The following is a 25548-nucleotide window of genomic DNA, read 5'->3' as shown; positions in this document are numbered from 1 at the left end:
TCGTAGTTTCGAAAATGTCGAGGGAAATGTGATTAAATGCTGCAGTTACGACGTCAGTTACGGTATGCAATTTTACACTGAACAGATTTAATGCTGTCAATCAATTTTATTTACATCCCGACAGATCATAGATTGGTTGTGTGAACATTGTCAATGGGTAGTCAATGGGTTTCAACATGACAGTTTTAATTAAAACATCTCAATAGCTAGTACATGAACTTGTAAACGCTGTATTGAAGCGTTTTGCAGGTTTAGTATTAGTATTGAATGAGAATATTTAGACATAAGGTAAATTAAAATATATAAATGAATAAGTAAATCTTGTTTTGTATGATAAAGCCAGCAATAACGTAACTAAATTAACGTCGTCTTTTTTATATTCTGTAAAGTGCAGCTTTAGACAAGCAGCAAGTAGTACGCGTAGCACACGTAGTACCCGTAGTACGCGTAAGTACGCGTAGTACGCGTAGTGTGCGTAAGTAAGCGTTAGTACACGTAGCACACGTAGTACCCGTAGTACGCGTAGTACACGTGTACGAAGGTGAAGGAGCCTAGAATGAAATGAATGAAAGATTTTTATTGGGATATATAATGTGAAAATTTTTGAAGTAATTCACAGTTATTCAATAATCACTTCTCATTTTTATAAAATGGCAAAATATGCTGAGAAAAATTACATATTAGGAGATACGTCGTACGTGACACTGGCAGCTTATCATAAAACAATCTAGATACTAGGTACTCATAGAGCGATGTTCAGTTCGTAAGAGTGATTTGTAACTCAGTTTTTATTACAATTGTTTCTCTTTTGGTAGGTACATTTTACACCTTTGTAAATCGTTGTTTTATGATGTATTCTCCTAATGAAACAATGCCTCTCTGTATTTTCCTTTTTACGAAAATAAGATAATTATGTTAAATAAAGTAACATATTATATGACTAATATACATACGTCATACGGGTTGGGTATAAAATAACATGTAATATGCTCATTATTTATCGCCGAGGTAGGGCGCTTCGACCTTTACACATTTTGCGAATATTATAAAGTTCGTGTTTATTAAATATACTTAAGGCTAAGTAATTAATAATAACATTTTTGCACGAAAGTTACAGTGAGTGATATCATTTCCCATTTCGCAGTAAAATTATTTCAGAATGCAGGTGAAGCTAAAATAATTGACCATTTTATGTTTTATGGAAAACTACGTTTCCGCCCGCGGCTTCGCCCGCGCAGTCAAAGAAAAACCCGCATAGTTTGATTTCCGGGATTACGTCATTTTCCCGGGATAAAAAGTAGCCTATGTCCTTTCTCGGCTATCAAAATATCTCCATACCAAATTTCATGAAAATTGGTTCAGCAGTTTAGGCGTGATTGATTAACAGACAGACAGACAGAGTTACTTCCGCATTAATAATAGTAGTATGGATGGTATGTAACATTTTTTCGTTACGCGTGACATTTTTCCGTTACGCGCCCTCTTTTTCTTATCCCTACCACGCGTGATTCGACGTATTTCTGTAAAGTTGCTTAAAGTAAATTATTTTTTGAAAAATAAGGTCATAAAGAAGTTTCACTTCTTACGTGTGTACACTAGTACACGCACACACTTTTTTTTAGCCAATTACCAACGATCTGTTGTCTGTATTATAATATAGACTCTACAACAAGTAGAGGGACGTCCAAATACTTACCGTTTACATTAATTTTAGTATTGAATAATATTTTTATTGGGGGATCAGTTATAACATTGTTAAAACTGTCCAGTCCTAATTTTTTCATTTCATTCGAAAATATAGGTATTTGTTGACTTATTACTACAATTGAATATTTTGTTTCGCAATAATTAGTCTTAAATATACTAAAATACGATTCAAAATACAAAATTAATGGCATGATTCATCCCTAGTCAAACTACGTGTAATATAGATAACATGTGTAATGGCAAGAGATTTACTAGCGAAGGTAAACTATCGGTCAGGTGACAGAGAATGTCACACGTCGAATTAACATTCCTCGCATCAGCATCTTGGACCCAATTTACAGTAATTATAGCACATAACTATGTAATAGACAAGCCTATATTCTCTTGGTAATTGGCTTTGGGATTGACTATGCTATTTTCAGCTTCTATTATCATTTCTTTGATTATTTTAACTTTTTAAGCCGTGTTTTCTGAACATCAAAAGAATCCGTTAACGAATTTCTTGCATATCTTGGACAAAATCTGATAGTAGTTTTTATCACAAATGAAATGAAAAAATATCGCTTTTTGGAATACCAAAATACTCTTGGATCATAAAATATTTAACAATAGGGAGTTCAATAAAATGCATGCTTGATTTTTATGTATTATTATTTGAGTTTAATAATGGAGAAAAATAAAATTGAACAATAGAATTCTTATATTTCGTGTAATAACTGGGAACTACTTGAGCTACATTTGTCCGTGTACGTAAGCAATGACTTTCCAACACGGTTTAATGTTATTTACACAAACTTCTATGTAAAAGTTCCGTGTCACAGACGGGGGTTAAGAACTTCACCCCGGGGTCCAACTTTTTCTTGCGGCGACAACTTTTCAAAGAAACCGAGGAAAAGCGTACAACTTAACTGCTATTTATTAGGATAAGTTTTTTCATCTGATTTTGCTGTATTTATCAAAGGTTTATTTTTTAATTGGTGAAAATAGTTATGATACAATCTAAGTATGGATATAATGTAGTGGATGTCACATACCATCGTACTTTTCGTTTTTTTGCGAGAGCTTATCTGTTTCTTTACGATATTTCAATCTGTAATACTTCGTCAAGTCTCAATATATTGGTAGATATTTAATTTAAGCCTAGTCTAAACCTCTGTCTATTTTCAAAATGAAACTTATTAATCTTAAAGGTGATGACATGAATAATTAAAACGTTAAAATGATTAGAATCAGACCTTGATAGCTTTTTAATGTTGTCTCGAAAGTAAATTTAATTTAACAACGCCTGGAGCGCCTTTTAAGCTTAAAATACACTGAAAGCAAAGCTGTTTTTATCAATGTTATTTTTTTTAATCAGTAAAAAATTTTAAAAGCTTAAGGATTGTTTTAATTAATCGTAGTAATGTGTTTTATACATACATACGACAAAAATAGAGCTAAGTACACATTTACCAAAGTGCCCTGTATTATAAATTTAGAAAACAAAGCCTTTACGTACGTTATTTTAAGTCGCCAGAGCTGGAAAATAGCACAAAAGCAAAGTAGAAAGAGAACCTTGGCTTAAGACTCACACATTATCTGAGTGCATTTAAGCTTCGTACAAACTACGAACCTAAGAAAATACTCTTTCACGTCATTTCTATTATTTATCTAAGGTTAAAATATATTGTTTTACGCAGTAACACATAATTAAAATTACATCCCCTATTTATTTATACTAATTCAGCCTAAATAATAATTAAATATTTATTACCATAATGTGAAGCGACAGTGTTAATGAAATATAATTAAAGAAATAGATAACTATATATTTATTTTAATGAAAAGAATTTGAGGCTGTTTGCGGTCGCATATTTATATTTATAGTGTGAATTTTGTTTGTCTATTTTCACCGATTGGATTACTTTACAATCGACTTTTTTAAAATTCCGCAGAGAATCTGCAGACCTGAATGGAATATTGGCAACAAAGGAGTCTGAAGAGCAATAGTGGCTGAAGGAAAGATAACAAAATCAATACCATAATAAAATTCAACCCACGCATCGTTTAATAAACCGTGCAAAACTAACAAAATGTTTATGAATTTCATATCGTTATCTTTCCATTAAAACTATGAACCTAACCACTTACATAATGAGTTTAATGAATTAAAAACATTAGGGACAAATACGACACTTTTAATGTTAGTAATAAAGATAACATTAATAGCATAGATACCTTCAATTTGGGATTTTGCAAGATTATCGTAACAAAATGCAGAGTTTGTTAATCTAACCCATCACTTTTTTGCGAGCCCGATCACGTAGGAGATTGGGAACATCGTTGTCATGATGCTAAATCCAATTAGATTTTTATACTTCCAATTTCAACCCAGTTACAATAGTCTTACGATTCAAAGCTGTTTGCAATGTTTCGGATGTCTCTTAAACAATTAAGGGTAGCTATTAATTAATGGAAGAGGGAGAATAAAACGAAATAAAGAAGAATCCTTAATAACATCGTATTTATTATTAAAGATGCGATCTGCCTAAGAACGCAATAGCATTATGTTTGAGTTATACCTACTTCAATACAATTCGTATAATTTTCATTTTAAAATAGCAAAATGCCAATAAAACAGATTTCAAAGAATAGGAAAAACTTTCACAATAAAATTTTTCAAGAATTGAAAACAATTAGACACTTTCTTGTATTATGTATAATAATTCATAGTTTATTGCTTGCCAATAATATTATGCCTATAAGTACATGTTATAACCAAAGTATACTTTTTAATTGTTTCATCCACAGAACATATAAAGGTTTCATCAGTATGTCCATTTATCAAATTTCATATGTGTCATACTTCTCGAATAATTTGATTTACTTATATTAAATTTATTTAGTACTGTAATCAAATTAAATTTTCTATGAATATTAACAACCTCGTTAAATTAGTTTATCAAATATGATATGACATTAATTAAATCTACGTCTACTAAAGTTGACTAATTAAGTTATATAGTGTCTCATGTACAATGTATATTGGTTGTTAATGTGTGCGTGCAGTATACATGTGTGAGTTCCAGTCATATTTTGCGTTGGTTTTTCATAGTTAAAACAATGTAAGTATACTATGTTCGTTGTTAATGTGTGCGTGCGTGCGGCTTTACATGTGTGTGTTCGTGTAATATTTTGCATCAAAGTTTAAATCTTTTTGTTAGAGCATATTGGTAGTCCATAAAGGCAGAATGGATCCGCAACTTCACGTAATATATTCCGTTCTGTCTCAGGGCTGGCTCTGTTTTACGGTCGGAACATCTGTTGCCGACTGACCGCCTGATAATGTTCGAGATTTACACTATTATTACATTTTGCGAATGCTATTGGCTGGTGTTTTGTGTGATGTTTCTATATAAATAACGTATCCAATATTATAATAGTGAAAGTTTGCTTGGGTCCGTCTACCGTTAAAACCCCCGAGAAAACATAGTGATTAGATAACTTAATGTGAAAATGTAGAGTAAATACTATTAAAAAATATTTATATAAATCTATTAAAGCATTAATAAGTTTTATCTGAAATTCCATTATTATTTGTTCTACTTTATAAGAGGCTATCTAAATGTTACCTATATTCTATGATGATATCGTTTCTACGTTAGCCTCGTTTTGTTTTCATTGTGCTAAAGCCATTCTTAGAGTTGGTATTATTGCATTTTAGAAGCTCTCTTTCCTTTTTTTTGTGTCAAAAACATTTTAGGATATGCAAATCTGTTTCACTACTATACATTGTTTTAGCAAATTTTTAAAGTTCTAAAAATGAATGGACTTCATTAAGGCAAATTACATAGGTAATAAGTCCATCAACCTTTTAATGAAAAAATAATCTATACTAATATTATAAAGCTGAAGAGTTTGTTTGTTTCTTTGTTTGTCTGTTTGTTTGAACGCGCTAATATCAGAAACTACTGGTCCGATTTGAAAAATTAAAAAAAAAATCAAAAATTAAAAAATTCTGTGTTAGATAACCCATTTATCGAGGAAGGTTATAGGCTATGTAACATCACGCTAAGACGCTATTATATAAAGTTCTTCTGTCATTATGTACAAAGCAATAGGTACAAAAATTATACGTAGGTATATTATAATAATATTAAAATGCCACCGACGATATAAATATTACTTTAAATTTGAAATAACGTTTCATTGGATATTATATTAGCAAGATTAATAACTATAATATTATATATATAAAAACCGCATTATAATGCGCGGTTTTTCAGCAATAGCATTGTCGCTGCGTCATGCTGTTTCAAATTTTATGTGACTGTAAATTGTAATTTTGTTTAGTTTTGGACCCGTACGTGACTTTTATTGTAAATTCGGTTACGCACATCGTGTTCGCAGTTCGCTATGAAATAATAACATTTGCTGTTTTAATTTACTCCCATTTAATAATTGCGATTTGTGATGTATTTATATTAAACAAACTCTGGGGTGACTAATAGTTTCTTATATGTGTGTTAAACTTTTATAGAACCGTATAGGGGCAAATAACTTTTAATTATAATATCTATTACTCTATTTATCTTTTCAATTCTATTCTCAAATGTTATCGCCTTACGATACTAATAAAAAACAAGCTAAATCCCTGTAAGAGCAATTCCCCCTAAACTCAGAGTAATTCCTTCCGAATCCTGCCTCATAGAAACACATCCGTAAGTTATAAATATAATAGGATCCCGCAATTATGTAAAGCGCCGTAGAAAGATACAACAATAACATTTCAGGAGGGCTTTACTATTGTTAGCTTTATTATCAAGTTTGTTCTAAAATGGTTACGTGAGATTCCATTATATTGCTATGTACTAGGCCACTGAGCGCGTATAGTTTGAAAGTCAATGGAAATTAATCTCGATTCTGCGAATTTATACCGTTATTTGTGACGCTTTTATTCGATAGATTTAGTTTACGTTAATCCAAACAAGTTTTGTCAACAACAAACGATTGGACGACAATATAAGTAATATATAGTTATTTCAATAGATACTAAAGCTAACACAAAGGTAAAGTATTGGGGTTATTTTTAATATGTTTTTCTCTATCTATGAATACTATATATCTATATTTATTATATAAAACTCAAAGGTGACTGATATAGTGATCTATCAACGCACAGCCCAAACCACTGGACGTATCGGGATGAAATTTGGCATGCAGGTAGATGTTAGGACGTAGGCATCCGCTAAGAAAGCATTTCCCGAAATTTTTGCGGGAACGGGGAAAAACGGGGATGCACGTACAAAGTCGTGGGCGGAAGCTAGTCTTCTATAAAACTACATTATAATGATTAATTATTTCGTCCCGACAACATCGACGCAATGCGGGATTATATTGAAGCTAGTTGCCAATGCATTGAGATATGTTGAAAATTCAGTAAACTTTGAAAATTATTGCAATAGTTCGTTACTAACTCCAAACAAACTTTTTTCTTTTCCACAATAAATAAAATATCTGTATTTTTGTCGAAAATTTAGATCAAAACGGCCTACGGCTAGATAGCTGACAGAATATCGTATGACCATAAAAATATGTTCAAAGCCAGTAAAAAGGTAAACATGCCTTGCGAATGTTATATCAGACTTCTAGTATTATATTATCATAAAATTTTGTGAAAATTCTCTATTGAAATAATGCGAATACAAATATTGTATCCATTCGTAAGACCCAATTTTCATTTTATTTCTTGCAATATCTTTTATAGTATTTTTACGATTCAGTGTGTCTATAAAATTTTATATTTAAATAATCTGCCGTTAAACTTAGCCCCGATATGGAAATGAAACGTTTTTTATAAAAATCATGTAACGTAAATTCAGGATACAATTTTGTTCTATTAATGATATTGATGGCTACACTTTATGTAACTTAATTAATAGTTACATTCACTTTAACTTAATTAATAGTCAACGTTCTAATAAAATACAATAAAAATTTATAACCTCGCTTAAGCTTGTTTTAAGAGAGATCATGATGATTTTAACGATACTCTCAAAACGTACATGTATTTACTATAGTAATAAAAAATACATACAAACCTCATACAAAAACTTTGAAAATGTCACTCCAATTTGGTCACGTAAAAACTCTGGCGAAGATCATCAGGATTTTGTCTGAAATCCTTTCATGCATAATATTGTGTATGTGCAGTAAAGTGTAATCAGTATGGAACAGCGGGTAAAAATGCGAAAAACTCTTTATATGGAAGTTAATCGAGCTAATGTATTGGAAACCAACTCATCAGGATGTGAAGGGAGCTCAACAAATTAAGCCCGCTATCAATCGGACCATATTTTTTATAATCAATATTATTTATACGACACACGAGTAGGTACCCTTTACTAATCTTTTAGGTCTTCATTATTATTAATTTTTATTTAAATTATGATAATGACGGTTATCCAAATATACAATTATTTTCTTTAGTTTTTATTTTCTATGTAAACAATTGAAAATTTAATAATGAACCTACTATTTTACATTAAAATTATCCCAAATATACCATTTAAAACTCCATACATTTAAATTAAACAAGAGAATTGTCATTCAATGGGGTAATGTAAAACAAACAAGGCAATAACAAATATAACAAAGATTCGCATGAAATGAATTGCCAATTTGAATTACCGAAACTTCATTTGCAGAAGTATTTAAACCGGCCGCGGCGATACAATCAGTTTGAAATTGCTTATAGCACGTGTTGCCAGTAATGGCATATTATTTACTGGTAAGTTTTGTCCACAATTGGCTACAAATTGTCTCTACGGTTCTGTTAGAGTTTATGCTTCAACCTATCCGTTACTTGCCAGTTTCCAGTTGCCTAATTATTTGCGCCTGGCCCTTTAATGATTTTCAAATACAGTTTATAATTTCCATTTCGCTCCTATACTTAATTATTTATTAATATACTTATTTATTATAAGTTAATTATTATAAATAAAATACACTTGATTCTATCGTACCAAGATTAGAACTTAATATTATGTTGTAATATCCTTTGAAAAACTTCAGCAACGCTCATTCGCGAAACAATCTTCGACACTTAATTTTTTTATCGCTCTTTTAAATAGTACCATTATTTTGTAACAAAATAAAAGACTGTCGAGCCTACTTTTAACAACCTGTTAAATATGATTTACGTAAAGTTAGAAATGTAGGCGACGGAAAGACTTAAAGTATTTATTTCCGCGTTTCGTTTAAAATTATTTCGCGCCGTGTAATTTCACCAAAGTGCCGAGCTCTACTTTAAAATGGGCCATTTTGAAAAATTAAATAAGTTTCCCGTATTATAGCTTTATGAAAATGTTACGTGATTTATGAAAAGTGTGAATTATTATATCTGATTTTTGTTCGCGTTTCAATTATTCGTCCGTGCGGTTATGATCGCTCGTAGTGTGACGATTAAACTCTTTCGTTTTATGTTTATTAATGCATAATGATCTTTATTTCCTTTCATAAAATGCTGTGTGAGGTTTTTAATTTGATATAAAATTCAGAGTTAAATTTTTATGATTTACTTAATTGTGGGCAGAATACGTCGAGCTTATAAAGCCTGAAAAAATATTGTGGGGCAAACAATCATTTTCTTTTTTTTTTTGTATCTAAAGTTAACTTATGAAACCAAAACAAAAAAGAAAAGACGTGTGACACTCGGAAGTCGGATACTGCCGCGGTAAAGCATTCGTGAGGTGAGACCCAATCTTCATGGCATGCCTTCAAGCCACACCTCCGTGCCCGTCGGAGTGGGGAGCGTGAGGTTTTTTTCGTTACGGAATTTCTCGATTCGGTCCCCGCGCTCAAGGCCCGCGATAGAAGCTATGCAATAGAAATTAAAGACTTTTTAACGGATTTTAAACGCGATTTATTCATTACATATATTGTTTTCCCGACGTTTCGAACACTTTACAGCGAGCGTGGTCACGGGGAGACTTAAAATCCGTTAAAAAGTCTTTAATTTCTAAATGTATAATACTCGCGTAAAACCAAACCCTAGAAAAGCTATGCAATAGCTTAAAAAAACAACATAAAGACATTAAACACCAAATAGCAATATGATGACATAAAAAAATTGAACTCATCGCGTGATCTTCTTTCCCTTCCATCCAATTACACTACGCTCAAAACGTTCACTAAGCGAAAACGATATAACGATTGAGACAAAACAAAGTTGGCAGTGTTGACACGTTTTCTCAGTTAATTAGAACTAATTAATTAAGCTGGAGGTCGCAGATTCTTGTTACAACTCTCACGAGGATTCCGATTCTCTCTAATGATCTCGCACCATTTGTCTCAGTTTTCCTACAAGCCGATTAACACAAATGTAGGCAATTATGGCCAGACTACTTGTACTTTTTGCTATCACAATAGTAACTAGATAGTTGGATACGTTGCTTTGTTCGCCACATGTCCTTTCAGATTACGAAAGGCGGCAAAGCTTTATTACATTTATGTATTTTGCTTGAAACGATCTTCTTATAACAAATGTTTATAACGCAGGTCACTTTATGTGGTGTTTAATCGTTTTGGTCGCTGGAGTATTTTCAAATACAAATCGAATATTATCAATATTTAAAATGCAATATAACTTACTATCCCTACTGTAATTGAAATATTTTCACGGTCAAGTTTACGTCGTGCATTTACTAGCCTTGCGGTAAGTCTGATAGACAGACAGAACATATCAATGTCATTGCGATGCCTGCCTTGGAACCGCGATAACCGCAAGCGTGTTAGCTAATTAGCGAATTGTAATAGGTAATCCATTACATGCTATTTTACTATTGCTTACAATAAAAGAAATATCTTTTAAGTACGTGTAATATTCTTTTTGTATTATATTTAATAAAAATAGCACAAGATGTTATGACTTATGAAACCTTATTAAATTTTTCGGACATCAATTTATAGTAGATGCTGCGTAGGATGTTAGTTTCAAAAAAGATTCTTATGAATGTGAGTCTGTATTTGAAATAGCATTACATTATCTGTAGTTTAAGTAAACACAAGCTGAAATCTGTATTAATATTATAAAGCTGAAGAGTTTCTTTGTTTGTTTGTTTGAACGCGCTAATCTCAAGTACTTAATTCGCACCGTTTAATATTAGAAGCTATCATTTCTGATTAGAACCAGAAATTATTCTAATCATAAATGATAGAATCGGATCTAATGAGTTTCCGATTTGAAAAATTCTTTCGGTGTTGGATAGCCCATTTATCAAGGAAGGCTATATACGTATATATATATCATCACGCTGAGACCTACAGAAGCGGAGCCACGCGGGTGAAACTGCGGAACGCAGCTAGTTTATGATATACGTCAACGTTTTGAGTTGTACTTTGGTCGTACGTGATCGTACGCCGTAGTTTCGTTCCATAATCAAGTAACATATTCATGTTGAATACTTCTGAATTACTGTATTTGTTAATAATTTGTCGTCTTTATCTTATGCAAAACTTATAACGTTTATCATAGCTATATCGACCTCGACATCCTCAATTTAACTCCGTAAAATATACGTGAATTCGTTACAAAATTGTACACAGTAATTTACTACAAATTTCCCGACAAAGGATATATTTCACGGGAACAGTTTTCAGATCCTTCTTATCTTCGTCTAAAAGCGGTTAATGCTCGAAGAAAACTTAAAGCGGTTTCTATTTGCTGTTTGTCGAACTTACTGAAGTCTAAAATTGCATATTTTGGAGTGTACATTTTGTGATGAATTAATTTTATTTTGCTTGTACTGCGAATGTAATGAATTAAAACTATGTTCATCTGGTTGAAATAAATATTATCGTAACATGAAAGGTTTGTTTGGATTGCCACTGACAAAAAGAAAGAGGTTTCCTTTATTCTGTATATCAATAGGTAAAGTTATATACTAAAATTGGTTTTTGCCAAAAAGCTATTTTAATGTTCTGTTGTAGTTTATAGATATTGTCTATTGATTGCTTTTATATTACGTTTTATACCATTCAAATGCTTTATAAATGATAAATATTTATAGAATAGACCTTTGCTTAAACTTTGTTTAAAACTAAACTTTCTATGAAATGGTCGGTAAAATATTTATATTTAATCCCCATCTATTATATGTAAAAATGAATATTTTGTAAAAGAGATGCTCTGATTAATGGTTAAGGTAAAGGCTCCTAATACGGCGGTAGTCAAAATCGCTTCCTAATACGGTGGTATTTCTTTTTTCGAGTTTTATTCCTGTTTTATAAATTTTAAGTACACCAAAACGTAAGCTATTTATTCCAAATTTATTACTCCATGACTTAACTAACGTTTGCAAGTATAGCACATAGACAACACAACAAGATCAATCAATCTGTGTAACGGCATCGACATGAGAGGTGTTTCCATACAAACGCGAAACAACAAAAGTAAGTACACTAATATTTATAAACTAAGTTTTTCGTACTAAAAAGCCGTTCAAGTTTGTATATGTATTGTTTATTGCATTTTCCTACTATTACACTCACTATTTAAATAGCTTGTTTCATATTTGTAAGTCATTTTCTACCCAAAAAATAAGAAATAAAATACCGCCGTAATACGATACAAATTTTATAGATTAATCCTAATACGGTGGCATAACTCCGAAATAGGAAAAATACTGGGCATGTTTAATTGTTTATAACTTTAATTTTATTTACTTATTGAATTAATTCCAAGATTAGTTGGAATAATTATTAATCTGATAAATTAGAAACCATATTCTGCGGTATGTTTTCTTAATTAGAAATCCAGTTAAATATGAAAATGGTTGAGTACAAAATGTTTGTTTCTTAGAAGGGGTAAAAATAGGAAGGTGTATTTTAATGTATCACAAATCATTTATTTTGTATAACTGTTGATTTGAGTTTTACACATCTGAGCCAAAAAACTGTTATCATTTGATTAAGCATTTACATTCTCTTGTTTATCGAATTTTTGATGGGTCAGAATTAGGATTATTAAAAACACGAGTAGTTTTCCTATTACGGTGGTAGATATTTCCAGGTAACTCTGTATTAGGTTATATATGATCTCCTATTACGGCCCTATTTCATAGAACTTAAAATTACCAGATTTAGGGTTGCGTAAATAAATAAGAAGTTTTGTGTCTTTTTTTGTGGATTCTTATTTGATATGCGTGTTTTTTTTCCGATAAAACTAAAAGCATAAATGAAACACATTAAAAGTGAATCAACGTATGGTTAATGAATAAAAAACTTACAATTTACTTTACTAACACATTCCTATTATTTAACAAATATTATTTGTACGGAACTTCAATGTATATAATATCTGACCCTCCGTATTAGGAGCCGCCTACCGCAGTATTAGGCTCTGACCAAAATCATACCTCCGTATTAGGGAAAATCGACATGACTATTTAAATTTTTTTTTTAAATAAGAAATATTATGAAAATAAACATAGACTCAACAGCAATACAAAATTTAAGTTCCACTTTTAACGATAAAGTGGTTTGGCACCTTTAGAAATACTTACAAATGCTTATTTTTGATACTTACTTTCAAATGTTGCGAAATACCTCCGTATTAGGTGCTTTTACCTTAGCATGCTTTAGCACGATGTGGGTCACGTCGAGGTTACCTTTACAAAATACCAACGTTAACTTTAATAAACGTGTATTAACATGATGCAAATAACTTTGAAAACCTCATATTAATTCTATATCGTGTGAATGTTGCTTTCGCTGGTGAACTGATGAAGTGATTTTGATGATATTCGACATACAGATAATTGTAGAGCCGTGATAAAATGTCTCTTTCAAATTCTATCTATTGAAATCTATATTTTATTTCCCAGAATATAGTTTTGTGTGAAAAATATCTATGAGAAATATCTATGTGTATTGCGTGTAAATGTGCAAGGAGACGAGACGAGGGAGAGTTTAATAACTTATTAAATAGGAACTACTTACAGCGATGTGTAAATAAGTCTCCGTTTTAATTACTCGCGCGTACATAAACTTTTATTCGTGTGTGTAATTGTGTGTGCTTGTATCGATTTAATTCTACAGTATTGATTATTAATTTTCATACTAATATTAATAATAAATTCTTTATTTCACAACAGACTCTACTACTCTATATCATTTCATAACGCTTTTCGCCTCATTGATAATGTAAGGGTGTAGTATCAAAAATTATATATTGCAAAAATGTAATACATATTCATAACAAATCTTTAATTATTCACTTGTTTTTAGCATAAACTAAAATAATACATACTATCCCTTTATGCTTATCTCACAAAACAGTACCTAATTGTAATAGTCCAAACGTTTTATCGATATATTTCATTTTATTGCTTTGTGGATATTTTATGAAGACTAATTAACGAAAATAATTGATAGCGTTGTTTACAATGATCGCAGTATGTAGTAATGAGAACGTTTGTTACAATATCAACGTATCATATTGTAGGTAATTTCTCCAGTTTTTCCTCATCCTTAATAATAAAGGAACACAACGTCCAGAATCAACCTTTTATATAAAAATATGTAACATTGATATTAAGCACATAAATAACGAATATTGTGTTTAGTAGTATTCTGTGTTAGTTATGGTTGTACACGTGTAATAAATATATAATTAAGTGATGAACATTATCCATACTAATATTATAAATGCGAAAGTAACTCTGTCTGTCTGTCTGTTACTCAATCACGCCTTAACTACTGAACCAATTTGCATGAAATTTATACCAAATTATGAGAATTTTCAAATTTTGAATTAGAGATATTTTGATACCCGAGAAAGGACATAGGATAGGTTTTATCCCCGAAATCCTACGGAAACGGGTTTTTCTTTGAAAACGCGGGCGAAGCCGTGGGCGGAAAACTAGTATCAAATAAATGTAATTAGCGACATACTTATCACATCATAATAAGGCACTATACCTTCTGACTCCTATCTCTAATTCTTACTTCATGTTTCAAATCCTTCTTCAATCTAGTCGTTTTTAGTCATATCTGCATATTCCAATTTTCTTCGTTCGGTTTCTAATAAAACCTTAGTGACCTTATGTAACAGATTCATGTCATAGCTTCGCAATACTGTCAACTTGACTAACGACTCTTTAATCCGGTGCCACATATGGCACACATTATGAAACACTACATTTTGCCCCACTATAGTGATTAAGTGTTTGTTCTTGTAGTGATATTGTTTATTTTGCGTTGCCTAAAATGTAGGTATGTAATGTAATGTATGATGTCTCTTGGTAGATTCCATAAATTGTATGATAAGAAAAGTTTGGATGGAGGAAAGAACATTTGGTATTTCAATTGTTTACTATAGTAAATACGACTATTCACTAATACAAGGATCTTTTTAGGCTGTTAGAAATATGTAGCGCATAATACATCGCTGATTAATAAATGAAATGGTGTTAAAATAATAAAAACAGTATTTTTTATTAAATACTTTATAAATCACACGTTATTATTTTTTGTTTCTCGTCGTTTAAACCTTCATTAGGAATGATTTTTAAATGTTTACTATGGTCTGGACCATGGACCCAAAAATTAAGTAAATATAGTATAGATGATAAATGATAACCATCAATGCAAAGAATATATAATTATCACAACACACAAATCAAATAAACAATTTTTTAGCTTAATAAACAATGGGCTCGAGTACAAGACAAAATAATTCCGTCGACATTTGGTCAGGAGGTCTTAATTATTTCCTTTGTTCAAACTATCTCTTGAGACGGTGCTGTTAATGAACTTTCTACAGACATACACACCCACGAGCTATCCATATGCTTTTATTTTATAAGAATATTTCCTTTTACAAATAAAATAATATACGTCTTAATAAAGAAAGAAACTTTACGTGTTTTTTATTGAATGCTTTTACTCAATACGTAACCATTAATATAACTATGCAGAAAGGTGCGATATTGAAGTCATAATATTTTTACGCAATAATTTTTTAGATATAGGCATTTTTGCCATTCTTGAAAAATATCATCCGTTTCGTCACGTCACACTGATTTCGATATGACGCCCTTCAGAGAGCCTAATTTCAAACTTTTTGCGCAAATTCTTTATAGTAGATTTTTAGGTTTTGGCCTTATTTATCTTGTCATCTATTATAACACAATGAGGCATTAACATTCCGAACTTGCGAATATAAAGCTCTCATAAATCAAAGTGTCGTGTCTGCCCTTGTTTTTCATAATTTCAGCTAGATAGCCGCAAATTTTCTTTGTAAGTTATACCGAAATAGTTTTGGAAGCTTTGTGGATTATTTTAAGATATGCATAGGTAATATCTATAGACAGATTTATACTTTCATAGTTTATTTAAAGCCGTAGACCAATTTACGTGAACTTTTCTTTGGTGCCAACATTGCCGAGAAATAGCCATCGCCACCACCACAAAACTATAAGGGCACAAATTCAAACTTATTGCTAAGAATTTATCAACACAAGGCAACACAACATACCGAACCCAATCTGAACATCACACTACCATATTACATATATTTGTGACGATACAATTTCTATAATAATTGTTATAATAATCAAATTATTTCTAACAATCAATTTCGAAGCATACGTCTTTCGGGACTGGATTGCTCTCAAATTATGCAAGAGTTTAGGAAATGCGATGTGGAATTTTTCGATTAAGCTCGCCACTTCAGCCATCTTCAATCTATCTCGATGACTCAACACATCTCAGATATTTACGTTCTTATTCGGATATATTCGATTGTATATTGGAGAAATTTATTTTATTTTTCTTATTAATAAAGTTTTTTTTTCGTTTAATTTAGGAGCTGTGGTTTACTTGATATTTCGACGACATTCGGCCCTCAAAAAAAGAGCTTATTAATTGTCCATAAAAGGCCGGCAAAGTGTTACTAGTGTTTATGGGCGGTGGTGACCACTTAACATTAGGTGGCCCATCTGCCCCTTTGCTTGCTGTGACATAAAAAAAAAATTCTTTAAGACGTCAAATATGTAACGTTCAATACGATAAACATGGTAACATTTCTTAAAGATTCACTCAATTTTATAAGCTCATAGGCACATACAGCCTACAGGTATTGATATTAAAATTGTCAGACTGGAAAGATATCTTTTTATTCCGTGAGTAATACAAAATAGTAAGCGTTCCCGTAGTAAGCCCTTTATCTGCCTTTAGGTTGGCTGCATGCCAAACAAATGCTTTTTTATGTTGGTACACCAGTAGTTGGTTAAAAGCTGCGTGTTCGGCAAAAAAAGATTAAAACACTTTTATACAAATTCGAGGTTTTCGTGCGAACATCACTGATTAAAAGTTGAGAATGTTTTACTGTCATAGCTCTGTATGTTTATTATATTGTAAAAATATATATTTTTATAGACCGAAAATTATGAGGCACATTTTTAATGCATTTTTAAGATTGATTTGTTATAACGAATGTTAACATTTAACAACATAGGTATCTTTTGATATTTTCTTTCATTAGAATATTAATTGCTCTTTACCATCTTTACTAAGTTACGTAGTACTATAGTTAAATTGTAAAACGAGTACCTACGTCATTCTAAACGATATTTCTGTATCGTAAATATTGGAGAGAAACTACCAAATATTTAGGTATTGAATTTTACTAACAAAGACTAATCTTATAAGCTTACTCATACAACGTATAGTATAATCCTATTATTGTTAGAGTAAAATTAATTTGTTATGGTTATAATAAAGATCAACAACTCTCGATAGTTTGTCACCAAACTGGCTATGCTCCGCGGTTTTACCCGCAGTGCTCCGTTCCTGTTGTTCTTAGCGAGATTATATAATTATAGCCTATAGCCTTCCTCGATAAATGGGCTATCTAATTTTTCAAATCGAAGTAGTTGTTCCCGAGATTAGTGCGTTCAAACAAACAAACTCTTCAGCTTTATAATATTAGTATTAATAGACTTAATAGTATACCTACTTCAATATAAATTAATAGAAATGTCTACTTCAAAATAATAATTATCGTATAGGTAAGTAACCTACTAAATTTTATGTTTGTTTTTCCAGGTACTTACCACAAATGCCATACAATCAGGTTTGATGAAAAGACTTATTTTGAAAAACATCTGAAAGGCCCGTAACATTAAAATGCAATTTATACTCTAATAATAGCCTTTTCTTTTGTTATTTATATATATTTAACATTTCTCTGTATATCTGAGACCAGATAGTATTGTAGGAGACTCATTAGTAAAATATGAAACTGCTTCAAAATAGCTACATGAGTGCCGCTAATGAGTTTCAGTTTATTCAATGAAAAATTAACAAACGAGTCGAGCGACTGAAAGAGCGATGAGAGAAAGTTTGGTGACTATTACGGTAATGCCTAGAAACCTTCAGAACGACTCTGAATGAAGAAATATTGCTCTAAAGCTCTGAAGAGTAATGTATTGTTTTACAAAATATAGAGCACTAATGTGTCAAATTTCGTTTGAGTTGAAAAGTGGGTATAAACGATGAACAATGGGGTCATGAAAAAAACGATTAAATAAAATTATTATATTTTACTTATAAAGATATTCTTTTAAACAAATTTAATGTTTTACCTTCGACTTATCTTTAATAGTGACTCTTAAAATAATTAAGTCTAAAAATATAAATACATAAATTGTGACTTGAATTTTAAACATTCGATGTGAAATCTTCCTGAATAAGTTACCAAGATAAGGAACAACACGGAGCAATAAAGGCTTATATATTTTTAGAACTTCCAAAGTCACGTCTTATCATTGAATTCTCAAAGTATTTTAATAATAATTTCTGAAATTTCCACTTCCTTTTAATTAAAGTAAACAAAAACATTAATGATCATTTGATTGCCTTTAAACTTTCATCACGATCGATCTTATATTACAAACTAAACAATTTGTTTCATTAGACACGCACATTTATTTCCAGTTTTCTTCTTTATATGGAAAACATAGGCAAGAGTGAAAAGCCTTATCCGTTGAACTTGTTCGCAATGTATTCCCTTTTTCGCAAATCGGTCTGGTGTGAAATCGGAGTCCGCTTTCTACATGATTTCATTAACAAAATGAAACACGCATCTCTAGTGAATACGTCAGAAAAGTACGGAATGATAGTGGAATGATGTTGATTTTTTAAATTACGTTTTTATCCTGAGCCATCGCGTCATGCTATGGTTAACATTCTTCTGATTATTATTATCGTGCTAAAAGTTTCATCATATAGAAAGACCATAGACATAATTTCTTGGGACCCAGCCAAAAGTCAGCATTTTTCTGTTCTTTTAATTTTATTTAGTTTACAAATAGTATCATATTATTATAACGCCGTTAGTACACCGAAGCATTCGCGTGCGGCAGCACTTTCATACTCGCCATTTCTTCAGACTTTCTCGGGTTACGCTGTGAAAAAAAACAATCAAGCCTATCCTACTGCGATTTAAATCAAATCTTTAAAACAGATTTGGATATTAGTTAAGATTTAGGACGAAATACATCAGTTTCTTACCATTCTTTTAATAATATTCCACATAATATACTGCGATATTGTATCTATAAGTTATTACTTACAACTACACCCTTGACTCTACAGCAACAAGGAATTTACGATCTCCATTCCATTTTGAATAGCCATAAATGAAGCGTTCATCTTAAAAGCCAATCTTGCGGTGTAACGATGAAACTCAAGTTTGGTATAGAAAAGGGTTAGTCATATATTTTAATGGTTTCAATCTAGTGAAAAATATTCTGGGAAAAATAAGTGTACTCATAAATATCTCGGAGAAAATACTTCCGTAAAGATAGTGTTCAGAATTAGTAGCTATTGAAAAATAAATAAAACTTTCTGTTAAATTAGAGGCCATTGGTTTATTTGACTGTATTTATTTTAAATACCTAATATTAAGATATAGAAACGTCGGTTAATAATGTCGGTATAATATTCTCTAGACTTTATAGATCACGTATCTTATTTCTTATTCTTAAAATCTGATAATTGGTATAAAAGTAAATAAATCATGTTATTGTCATCAAATATAATTGCCGAATTTAGAGTGTTATATAACGACGTCCCAGACGTCCCTTTATTTGGATAAATTTTAAACGAGTCAAATATTTCACACAAATTTTGAATAGAATCTAATATCAAAGAGAATATAACTAGTAACGTATTATTATGGACAATGTTCGCCGCCCACGATATCAGTAATAAAGTAAGTATAATTTTAGGCATACAAAGGTCTAACTGAACATTGTTCATAACATGACCTAATAAATATTGATAAATTATACGTATAGATAGAAAATAAATTATAAATCGAAAATAATTACAAAGTGAAATACACACAATATAACGATGAATATGCAATTATAATAATAATTGGAAAATATTGAAAATGTTAAATGCATCTGCTTGCCATGAGGAAATAACTACGTGGAACGGAGTTAATTTAGCGACTTAATTCTCATGGACTCCCATTGCAATTAAAATATGGAAAATTCAATTTACTCTCCTTATTACTTCATATTATATACATATTCACAAAAATATGAAGGAACATGCCAACTCCAATAGTATATTTTGTTCATTTGCGGTTTTTATTTAATAATAAGCCTATACTAATAATGGTGAAGAGTTGTTTGAGTGCACGCGCTAATCTCAGAAACTACTGGTTCGTATGTAAAAAAAAAACATTTTACTTCCTACTGGATAGACATTTATCGAGAAAGTCAAACATTGCGCTACGACCAATATCAGTGGAGAAGCAATGAAAAATGATGCAATAACGGAAAAATATCCCTTTTGAGAGCAGACGCATGGGTCAGCTAGTCATTTATAAATAAACTTTTATAAGAAACTAGCGGTCCGCCCCGGCTTCGGCCGTGGTACATTTTTACGTTTTCTCTCCTTAAGAACCATCCTCGTACTTCAAGAAATGTAATAAAAAAAGAATTAACGAAATCGGTTCAGTTGTTCTCAAGTTATGCGCTTACCAACACATTTTGCGATTTATTTTTATACTAGCTTCCGCCCGCGACTCCGTCCGCGCGGATATCGGTCTTCGCGTGGATGGTTTATTTCTCCATTTTGAGTAGGTACCTCTGACAATAAAATCTTATAAATATCTATTGGACCCAATTCCCAAATACGGCTAGGCCTATAATAATACGCAACGTGTGTTCGCGGTTCTACGGAACAACGTCTATGGATAAAACTGAAAAATTTCCTTCCGAACCTTTATCCATTTACTGAGCGTCTGGGAGGTAACTTTTGAGTATGGTTTTTTAAAACTAATAAATAAATGATCATTATGTCGAAGTGTTGATGTTTTATTTATGTACGATTCTAGACATTTGGCTGGACAGATTTCCGAGCGACTATTGAAGTAAGGAATTCTTAAAAGAGGCTGTAACGAGTACGGCTTAGAAGTTTTAATTAAATCTGAAATCATTATTATTATTTCACTTGTGCCTCTTATATCAAGGTCCTTTAATTTAATAAGAGCAAGTGTTTGTACTCGATGCGCTGTTACCAAAGCCAATAGAGTTGCAGTCTTTTTGGAAAGAGTTTCCAAACTGAGTTCATTATTTGGCCACTGTTGGGCTAAATGTTCGAGAACTATACTCGGATCCCAGGTTATATGATATTTAGGATTTGTTGGCCTCGATTTGAAAACTCCTTTCATAAAGCGTTTTACCCTATCATCTTCTAAATTAGATAAAATTAATGATAAGGCAGACTTATAGGAGTTAATGGTACCGTATTTAGCACCTTTATTAAATAAATCGGTAAGAAAATGTAAAACTACAGGGACAGATGCAGAGATGTAGCTATAGTTGTGGGTACTGCAGTAGTTTATCCATGTCTTTATGCAGCCATCGTATTGTTTGTAGGTAGAATCAGATAACGATGATAACATTATCTGTACCGTACTTGGTGACAAGCCTTTCCTTAGTAAAGCTTGCCTGAAAGCTTCGCGGCAACCAACTTCAGAGTTCTGTGTAGGTTGTGGTTGATCCTGAAGGGAGAAGTTAATAAATTAATATCAGGTGCAAAATATATGGGCTTGGTTGTCATTAATTTCTGAAAAATTGGGAACCAGGGTCGCGTAGGCCAATACGGTACCACAACTATACCCTCTGCCTTTTCTTTTATAATCTTTTGCATTACCTTTGTTATTAAACAAAAGGGGGGAAATGCGTAAAAGAACTTATTTTTCCATGAAACCGTAAATGCATCTATCGCCCATGCATCAGGATCGTTTTTCCAAGTTACATAGGTATGACACTTTGCATTACATCTACTTGCAAACAAATCTATTTTAGGGACACCAAAATTAATAGTTATCTCATCGTATGCATTTTGGTTTAGTTCCCATTCTGTATCGTGAAATTTCTTCCGCGATAATTGGTCTGCTTCACAATTATCCTTTGTATTTATATAGGATGCAAAAATAGTTATTTTACGCATTTCACACCACTGCCAGATTTCTCTGGTAACCACATTAAGGTGATCATATTGAATACTACCCATTCTATTTATACAAGAAATTGCGGTGACATTATCAATTCTTAGCAAGATTCGAGAAGAACATAAATTCTTCGCGAAGGATTTAAGGGCAAGAAAAGCTGCTTTTAATTCTAACTCATTAATATGCAATGTTTTTTCACATTCTTTCCAGTAGCCAAAACATTTATTGTTATTACAATAGGCGCCCCAACCGGTGTTAGATGCATCTGAATAAATCTCTAAATTAAAATCTTCAATCCCGAGAGGACAATTACCTATATCTATATTACGGATCCACCAAAGCATATCCGATTTTAAATTATCTGGAATTTTAATTATCTGTTCGTAGCTAGCGTTTTTAAGCAAACACATATATTTATACTGTTCGAAAATTTTAGTATATAACCAAGCATATTGAATTGCGGGACAAGCTGAAATTAATAAACCGATAAATTGAGCAAATTCTCGTAATTTGCATTTTTTAGTATTTAAGACGGTGGAAACTTTTTCTTTAATTTTTAACTTCTTATCGTCGGGTAGTTTTAATAACATATTATTGGAGTCGAATACAAAACCTAAAAATTTGCATTGCATCTTTGGTACTAACGAACTTTTCTCTAAGTTAATCAAAAAACCTAGTCTTTCAAAAAGTGTTTTGGTCAAAGTTATGTTTTCTTGGCATTCTAATAGTGTTCTACCAATACAAAAGACATCATCAAGATAAACGACTGATATCATACAATGAGTTTTTCTTAAAAATTCAAATATAGGTTTTAGAAGTTTTGTAAACACGAACGGTGCGGTGCATAAACCAAATGGCAAACAATTAAATTCGTAAAGGACTCCATCATACTCAAACCGTAAGTACTTTCTGTGCATTTTATTTACTGGTACTAAAAAATAAGCATCTTTTAAATCGATAGTTGCCATGAAACAGTTTGGAGTTATCAACTTTGACGCAGTACGGTAATCCTCCATTTTGAAATGTTTAGTTTCAATGAACTTGTTAAGGCATTTTAAATTAAGAATAAATCTCTTGTCACCATTTGGTTTAGACACTAGGAAAATAGAGGATAAAAACTCGCCCGGTTCATGGTTACAATGCGATATGGCATTTATAGATAATAATTTCGACAGACACGTATCAAAATCTTGTCGTTCTTGTTCCGTTTTAGGATACACACTAGGCTTATCGGTTCTAAACGGATAAGACTTAAAAGGTATAGAATAACCTTTAACCCACGATAAAATGATTTGATCATTAGTTATATTACGCCAGTTATTAAAATAATGCTGGAGTCTTCCAGCATATCGCACCTGGTCGATTATTGCCTCCGCTGCGGAGCTGGTGTCTTCGAAGGCGGGTACGTCCGGTCGGGGGGTCGTCGTGCACTGTTGCTCGGAGGTGGACGCGACGCTATGTTGGGCACACGAGCGAAACGGTTGTCGTGGCGTTTGTTGTCCGCCTGGCGCTGCTGAGGAACATAGTTCAAACGGCCCTTGTTGGCTTGATTAGTCGCCACAGATACACTAGGTCTATTTTTAGGTTTTTGTATATTCTTTAAAGATTCACCTGACTGTTGGATAGACTTGGCCGCTTTAAGTTTGTCCGAGATATTATCACCGAACAGTAACGCATCTCGTTTCGTTTCTATTAGGGCGTCTTTTAATTTGGTGTTAATCGAGGATATTACAAATTTTCTTCGTGTCCTCGTTTCAGCATGATGGCTGTCACACAGTAAACGACACGCATCACTTAAAGGCTTTAAAATTTTTTGTTTTGACGTCTCATTCGCTATGACCATTTGGGTGACTGTTGCAAGAGCCGACAGTGCAACCCCAAGTTGTTTTTGCCTGTAGCTGAGCGACGTGTCTCTTTTAATTAAAGCTTCAGGCAGTGCAGCCTTTACCTCCGGGTTGAGAGCAGGGGCCAGCAACAAATCGCAATTATTGGGAACTAGATATTCTTTGTAAAGGATATCTTTTATTTCCTTAGGAAGTCCTTTGGAAAGGATGTCCTGCCATCTGCTGGCTACATCCTTATGGATCGCAGGGCCGAGCGAGGTGTCGGTTTTTGGAGCGTCTCCTAACAATTGAAGGACGTCTTCATCCAGCTCCAGCTCTTCATTTTGTTTATCATTGTCCACCGATGTTCCCGGTTGCGGTTCAACAACCTCATCAGGTCGTGGCGAGTCGGGACGTGGCGCGATTTCTTGAGGTGACAAAGGTGGACATGGTGATAACGGTCGAGGTGCCTCATCAGTTTGGTGGTCCCTCAGTGGCGACTGGCAGTATAAAGACCCAGGGGATGGCACATCCAATGGTTCGCCTGCAAAAACATTTCTATATAGCAAATGTTTTTTAAAAACAGCGACAGTATCAGCCCAAGTATAGCAGTACGCGTCGCTTTATTTGTGATAGAAGAAACCCAAGTATGGTATCCTCGCATCACTAAGCATTGATTAATGTTGATGATAGTAACAGCCCAATTTTAGCAGTACGCATCACTAATTAATCAAAACAAAAAACCGTTGTATTTTTTGAAAATTACCAACTTACTTATCATATTTTCTTCCGACGAATCGCTTGTAGATTGATTTGCTCTTTTGGCAAGCCGATTTTCTAGTTTTTTAATCTTTCGTCTAATTTCTTCGTCCGTCTTTTCATGTTTCCTTTTCTTCCCCATATTGAGCACTAATTATTTTAATTTTTTAAAATTCAAAAATTATTTTATCGGAGACGTGCGAAGGCTTGAGCACGGAAACGCAGAATGACCTACACATCGTATCGAACCGTTTGAGAAATGATGGGGGTAAATGGTAGGGGTAAAAAGTGTTGCCACAAAAAAAAAAAAAAAAAAAGTATAATTTAAAAATTATAAAAGTATAAATTTAAATTAATAATACTTATACCTTTAAAAAACCCGTGCAAGGCTCAGGCTAGGAACGCTACTACACCACGTCAATATAAATCGCAAAGAATGAAGCTGCGAAACATAATAAATGTTTTTATTCTAAAAGTGTGATTAGGATAATATTATGTAGATGGAAAAAATCTATAAATATTATTAATGACTAAGTAAATCTATTATTATAATATTTTTGTAGCGAAACTTCTTGCTTTTCGAGCCGCCAAGATTAACGAAATGCATACTTGATGTATGTATCTCATTAATTTTGGAATATGAATACTTACCTTAATAAGTCGACCGCCTACTGTAATATGCATTATAAAATATTCAAAAATGATTCCAGATTTCCAAAGAAAATTGTAACTTATATGCAT

General features: G+C 32.2%; 1 protein-coding gene across 1 annotated transcript; it reads right to left on the bottom strand.

Annotated features, from left to right (window-relative positions):
• Positions 1 to 21660: 21660 nt before the first annotated feature.
• On the bottom strand, positions 21661 to 25198 carry LOC123692103. Its single transcript, XM_045636747.1, has 4 exons — positions 25176 to 25198; positions 24823 to 25038; positions 23581 to 24592; positions 21661 to 21772 (listed from the first exon to the last, which is right to left on the bottom strand). The coding sequence occupies exons 2-3, from the start codon at positions 24947 to 24949 to the stop codon at positions 23589 to 23591; spliced, it is 1131 nt and encodes a 376-aa protein (XP_045492703.1). The 5' UTR covers positions 24950 to 25038; positions 25176 to 25198; the 3' UTR covers positions 21661 to 21772; positions 23581 to 23588.
• Positions 25199 to 25548: the final 350 nt, after the last annotated feature.

The sequence above is a fragment of the Colias croceus genome, chromosome 5 (assembly GCF_905220415.1).
Source record: "Colias croceus chromosome 5, ilColCroc2.1".
Classification (NCBI taxonomy): domain Eukaryota; kingdom Metazoa; phylum Arthropoda; class Insecta; order Lepidoptera; family Pieridae; genus Colias; species Colias croceus.
This window is presented reverse-complemented; position numbering and strand designations above follow the sequence as displayed.

Coding starts and splice junctions, on each gene's coding strand:
- LOC123692103 (XM_045636747.1), bottom strand. CDS start 24,949: ATGGGGAAGAAAAGGAAACATGAAAAGACGGACGAAGAAATTAGACGA. Junction 24,593..24,822: donor GTCGGAAGAAAATATGATAA/GTAAGTTGGTAA, acceptor ATGTTTTTGCAG/GCGAACCATTGGATGTGCCA.